Raw genomic sequence first — 6,622 nt, 5'->3', positions numbered from 1 at the left:
TCTCAAGCAGTATTTGGAAGAAGAATCTGCCTGCGTTTTTTCTATGATCTTAGCAGACGTAACTAAGATCCAGTTGCTGTTCTCACACATTCTGAGGAGTAAGGTACTTCAGAGGGGGAATGGCGTGCAGGTTTTCCTGCAAATAAGGTATGTGCAGTAAAATATTTTTCTAAGGAATGGAATTGACTAAGAAAATACTGCTGATACCGAAGTAATGTAAGTACAGCCTTTAAATGCAGTGAAAGCGACTGGTACCAGGCTGATTGATAGAGATATATGCTAAGGTATGTGCAGTAATATATTTTTCTAAGGAATGGAATTGACTAAGAAAATACTGCTGATACCGAAGTAATGTAAGTAAAGCCTTAAATGCAGTGATAGCGACTGGATCAGGCTTATTAATAGACATACATACTCTTATAAGAATGTGTTTTAAAACGTTTGCTGGCATGTTTAATCGTTTTTTAACATATGTTTGGTGATAAAACTTATTGGGGCCTAATTTTTCCACATGGCTGGCTTAAATTTTGCATAGAAACAGTTATAGGGAAGGTAATCCACAGCTCAGCTGTGGCAGTTTTGTTGTGTCTGTTTAAAAAAATGTCGTTTTTTTTTTTTATCTGTTTTTTGCATTAAGGGGTTAATCATCCAAGTGGGTGCAATGCTCTGTTAACTTATTACATGTACTGTAAAAATTTCGTTTGATTTACTGCCTTTTTTCACTGTTTTTCAAATTTTGACAAAATTTGTTTCTCTTAAAGGCACAGTAACGTTTGTTATATTTGCTTGTTAACTTGATTTAAAGTGTTTTCCAAGCTTACTAGTCTCTTTATTAGTTCTAACATGTCTAACATAGAGGAGGCTCTGTGTTTATTATGTTTAAAGCCATGGTGGAACCCCATTTTAGAATGTGTACCAGATGTACTGATTTCATGTTAAACAATAAAGATCATTTTTTGTATTTAAAAACATTATCACCAGAGGATTCTGTCGAGGGGGAAGTTATGCCGACTAACTCTCCCCACGTGTCAGACCCTTTGACTCCCGCTTTAGGGACTCACGCTCAAATGGCGCCAAGTACATCAAGGGCACCCATAGCGTTTATTTTACCAGAGGATTCTGTCGAGGGGGAAGTTATGCCGACTAACTCTCCCCACGTGTCAGACCCTTTGACTCCCGCTCCAGGGACTCACGCTCAAATGGCGCCAAGTATATCAATGGCGCCCATAGCGTTTATTTTACAAGACATGGCAAAGGTTGTGTATAATACACTGGCAGCAGTATTAGTCAGACTACCTGAAATTAAAGGAAAGCAAAACAGCTCTGGGGGTAGATACAGAGCATACAGACGCTTTAAGAACCATGTCTGATACTACCTCACAATATGCTTAGTCTGTGGGTGATATTTGTGACTCAGGGAAGATGATTTAACCTGATTCTGATATTTCTACATTTAAAATGTATGCTTGAGAACCTCCACTTTAGCTGCTCTGAATGAATGTGTACAATCGCAGTGCCAGAGAAATTGTGTAGACTGGATAAATAATATGCAGTGCCGGTGTGTACTTATGTTTTTCCAATACCTAAAGAGGTTTACTAAAATTTTTCATAAGGAATGGGATAGACCAGGTGTGCCGTTCTCTTCCCCTCCTATTTTTTAGAAGAATGTTTTCTAATAGTTGCCACCACACGGGACTTATGGCAGACAGTTCCTAAGGTGGAGAGAAGAGTTTCTACTCTAGCTAAGCGTACCACTACCTCTGGCGAGGACTGTTGTGCTTTTTTAGATCCAATGGATAAAAAATGTTTATTCAACAAGGTTTTATCCTGCAGCCCCTTGCACGCATTGCTCCTGTCACTGCTGCTGCGGCGTTCTGGTTTGAGTCTCTTGATGAGGCTTTACAGGCTCCATTGGATGAATATATTTGACAAGCTTAGAGCACTTAAGCTAGCCAATTCCTTTGTTTTCTGATGCCTTTGTTCCTTTGACTAGACTAACGGCTAAGAATTCTGTTTTTTACTATACTGGCGCGCAGAGCGCTATGGCTTATATCATGGTCAGCTGTCGTGACTTTAATAAATAAGCTACTTAACTTCCCTTCAAGGGGCAGACCCTATTCAGGCCTAGTTTGAAGGAGATTATTACTTATATCACTGGAGGAAAAGATCATGCCCTTCCTCAGGACAGGTCCAAATCAAGGGACAAAAAAGGCCTAATTTTCGTGCCTTTCGAAAATTCAAGGCAGGTGTGGCATCAACTTCCTCTAAGGCAAAATAAGAGGGAACTTTTGCTCAGTCCAAGGCGGTCTGGAGACAACCGGACCTGGAACAAAGATAAGCAGGTCAAGGAGCCTGCTGCTGCCTCTAAAACAGCATGAGGAACGGACCCCTATCTGGTAACGGATCCTATAGGGGGCAGACTTCATTCTTCGCCCAGGCGTGGGCAAGAGATGCCCAGGATCCCTGGGCATTGGAAATTATACCCCAGAGATATCTTCTGGATTTCAAAGCTTTCCCCCCCAAAAAAGGGGAGTTTTTGCCTTTCACATTTATCTGCAAACCAGATAAAGAAAGAGACATTCTTGCATTGTGTACGTGACCCATTCAGTTCCAATAGAGGAACAGAGACACAGTTTTCCTCAAATCGGTTTGTGGTTCCCAAGGAAAGGAAACCTTCAGACCTATTTTGGATCTAAAAGATCTTAAACAAATTCTTTAGAATTCTATCATTTAAGATGGAAACTATTCGTACCATCTTAACTATGATCCAGGAGAGTCAATAGAGGACTACAATGGATTTGAAGGATGCTTATCCTCACATTACGATGCATAAAGATCACCATCGGTTTTTCAGGTTTGCCTTTCTAGACAGGCATTACCAGTTTGTAGCTCTTTCCTTTGGGTTAACTACAGCCTCTAGAATCTTTATGGAGGTTCTGGGGTCACTTTGGCGGTCCTTAGGCCGCGGGGCATAGAAGTGGCCCCTTATTTAGACGACATCCTGATACAGGCGTCAAACATCCAAGTTGCCAAGTCTCATACGGACGTAGTACTGGCATTTCTGAGATCGCATGGGTGGAAAGTGAACAAGGAAAGAGTTCTCTATCCCCAATATCAAGGGTTTCCCTCCTAGGGATTCTGATAGATTTTGTAGAAATTAAAATTTACCTGACGGAGTCCAGGTTGTCAAAGTTTCTAAATTTCTGCCGTGTTCTTCATTCCATCCGCGCCCTTTGGTGGCTCAGTACATGAATGTAATCGGCTTAATGGTAGCGGCAAGGGACATAGTACCGTTTGCACGCCTACATTTCAGACCACTGCAACTATGCATGCTCAGCCAGAGGAACGGGGATTACACAGATTTGTTCTCCTGTTAAATCCGGACCAAGAAACCAGAGATTCTCTTCTCTGGTGACTATCTCGGGTCCATCTGTCCAAGGGTATGACCTTCCGCAGGTCAGATGGGACAATTGTTACAACAGATGCCAGCCTTTTAGGTTGGGATACAGTCTGGAACTCCCTGAAGGCTCAGGGATAGTGGACTCAGGAGGAGACCCTCCTTCTAATGAATATTCTTGAACTGGGAGCGATATTCCATGCTCTTCAGACTTGGCCTCAGCTAGCAACTCTGAGGTACATCATATTTCAGTCGGACAATATCACGACTGTGGCTTACATCAACCATCAAGGGGGAACAGAAGTTCCCTAGCAATGTTAGAAGTCTTAAAATAATTCACTGGACAGAGACTCACTCTTGTCTAAAAGCTATCCCTATCCCAGGTGTTGAGAACTGGGAGGCAGATTTTCTAAGTCGTCAGACTTTTCATCCGGGGGAGTGGGAATTCCCTCCGGAGGGGTTTGCACAAGATCAAGCAGGAGAGTGCTTTGGTGCTTTTGACAGCGCCTGCGTGGCCACGCAGGACCTGGTATGCAGATCTGGTGGACATGTCATCCTTTCCACCACGGTCTCTGCTTCTGAGACAGGACCCTCTACCTCAGGGTCTTTTCAACCATCTAAATATAACTAATCTGAGATGGACTGCCTGGAGACAGAACGCTTGATGTTATCAAAGCATGGCTTCTCCGAGTCAGTAATTGATACCTTAATACAGGCATAAAAGCCTGTCTCTAGGAAAATTTAACATAAGATATGGTGTAAATATCTTATTGTTATGAATCCAAGGGTTACTCATGGAGTAAAGTCTGGTTTCCCAGGATATTATCTTTTCTCCAAGATGATTTTGAGAAAAGGGTTGTCAGCTAGTTCTTTAAAAGGACAGATTTCTACTCTGTCCTTTTGCACAAGCGTCTGGCAGGTATTCTAGACGTTCAGGCATTTGGTCAGGCTTTGGTTAGAACCAAGCCTGTGGTTAAAAATGTTGCTCCGCCATGGAGCTTAAAGCTGGTTCTTAAGGTTCTTCAAGGAGTTCCATTTGAACCTTTTCATTCCATAGATATCAAACTTCTATCTTGGAAAGTTCCTTTTTGGTAGCTATTTCCTCGGCTCATAGAGTCTCCGAGTTATCTGCGTTGCAATGTGATTCTCCTTATCTGGTTCTCCGTACGGATAAGGTAGTCCTGTGTACCAACCTGGGTTTTTACCTAAGGTGGTATCTAACAAGAATATCACTCAAGAGATTGTTGTTCCATTCTTGTATCCTAATCCTTCTTCAAAGAAGGAACGTCTATTACACAATTTGGACGTGGTTCGTGTTTTAAAGTTTTACTTACAAGCTACTACAAATTTTCATCAAACATTCACCTTGTTTGTTGTCTATTCTGGACAGAGGAGAGGTCAAAGGACTTCAGCAACCTCTCTGTCTTTTTGGTTAAAAAGCATAATTCATTTAGCTTATGAGACTGCTGGACAGCAGCCTCCTGAAGGGATTACAGCTCATTCTACTAAAGCTGTGGTTTTCACTTGGGCCTTTTTTAAATGTGGCTTCTGTTGAACAGATTACAAGACGGAGTCTTGGTCTGCGTTTCATACTTTTTCAAATTTAACAAATTTGATACCTTGCTTCTTCGGAGGCTATTTTTGGGAGAAAGGGTTTTTTACAGGCAGTGGTAACTTCCGTTTAAGTACCTGCCTTGTCCCTCCCATCATCCGTGTACTTTAGCTTTGGTATTGGTATCCCATAAGTAATGGATGATCCGTGGACTGGATACACTTAACAAGAGAAAACATAATTTATGCTTACCTGATAAATTTATTTCTCTTGTAGTGTATCCAGTCCACGGCCCGCCCTGTCACTTTAAGGCAGGTAATTTTTCCATTAAACTACAGTCACCACTGCACCCTATGGTTTTCCTTTCTCTGCATGTTTTCGGTCGAATGACTGGTAATGGCAGTTAGGGGAGGAGCTATATAGCAGCTTTGCTGTGGGTGGACTCTTGCAACTTCCTGTTGGGAAGGAGAATATATCCCATAAGTAATGGATGATCCGTGGACTGGATACACTACAAGAGAAATAAATTTATCAGGTAAGCATAAATTATGTTTTTTTTCTTCATTTGCTAATTTTAGCTATGTTTAAGCACAAATTCTGCACACTTAAAGGTGATAATCATGACTCTAAATGTATTCTTATAATTTATTTGTAAAGCACCACTGTGCTCTAGTGCTTAGTATGGAAATTAGCGGTACTCCGCAGCACATGACACTGTTCATTGTGTTGTAATCTTAATACAGGAAACATTTACAGAGACTTGACAGTACAAATCAATAGAGGACCCTGCCCCAAAGAGCTTACATTCTAGAGCTTTTGTTGTCAGTCGTCCTTAAACAGAAGGATTTCCTATAACCATTTAAAATATGTATATTGTTATTTAATTCAAATCATTATCCATTTTGTTGATCCAGTAATTCATATCTGTTTTGTTGTTGTATATGTCACCTGATTCTGTAATAATTATTTGTCCCAGTAATAGATGACTTGACGGCACTGCACTAGGGCAGTCTTAGTTCCACAGGTTACACAGTTTGCCCTTTTCAGCTGGTATTTTTAGCCTTTCTCTTGCTATAAACTGTTTTAACAGATCAGAGACCTTTACCGTATCTGGCAAGCTGGAGCCCAATATCCTTGTCACTGCTTTCCAGTAAGGTTTGTAAATAATATCATCACATTAACCTTTTATTAATTTGATTTCTGCAGTCTAACCAAAGACATGACGGGGAAAGAAGATGTGTACAGAGGGCCGGCCATACGGGCGCTGTGCAGTATCACTGATGTACGTAGCGGTAATGAAATAAGAGTTCCTGGCATTCTAGGTGCATTTATTCATTTCTTATAAAAGGCTGCATGGTGAAGTAGACTGGCACCCCTATGAACTTGTACTGATTTTCAGAGAATGTTTTTTTGGAAGTTAATTGAAAGGAAAAGTCAAATGTTTCTTATGTTACATGTAAAGGTGAATACTTAAAACAAATATTAATACTTCTGGTCTAAAACTACATAAAGATTTTAATACATGTATTGATATTTGAATGTCCTTGTGCACTTACATGTTTTTCCTGTTAGTGTAAATAGCTTTATCATTTTCAGTTTCTACTATTGCTACTATTTCATAGTCATTTTTTTAGCTTATTGTATCACTAATAAAACAAGTTTTAAACAGTCCC

At 40.6% G+C, this 6,622-nt stretch overlaps 1 protein-coding gene across 1 annotated transcript in view; it reads left to right on the top strand.

Annotated features, from left to right (window-relative positions):
- COPG2 (COPI coat complex subunit gamma 2) overlaps window positions 1-6,622 on the top strand; it is a 205,231-nt gene that overhangs the window by 70,758 nt on the left and 127,851 nt on the right. Inside the window, exon 6 of the mRNA XM_053716386.1 lies at window positions 6,156-6,231. Coding sequence (XP_053572361.1) covers window positions 6,156-6,231 — 76 coding nt within the window. The remainder of the gene's footprint in view (window positions 1-6,155; window positions 6,232-6,622) is intronic.

Source organism: Bombina bombina, chromosome 6, assembly GCF_027579735.1.
Source record: "Bombina bombina isolate aBomBom1 chromosome 6, aBomBom1.pri, whole genome shotgun sequence".
Classification (NCBI taxonomy): Eukaryota; Metazoa; Chordata; class Amphibia; order Anura; family Bombinatoridae; genus Bombina; species Bombina bombina.
The sequence above is the reverse complement of the archived record's forward strand: the minus strand, read 5'-3'. Positions and strand labels throughout refer to the sequence as shown.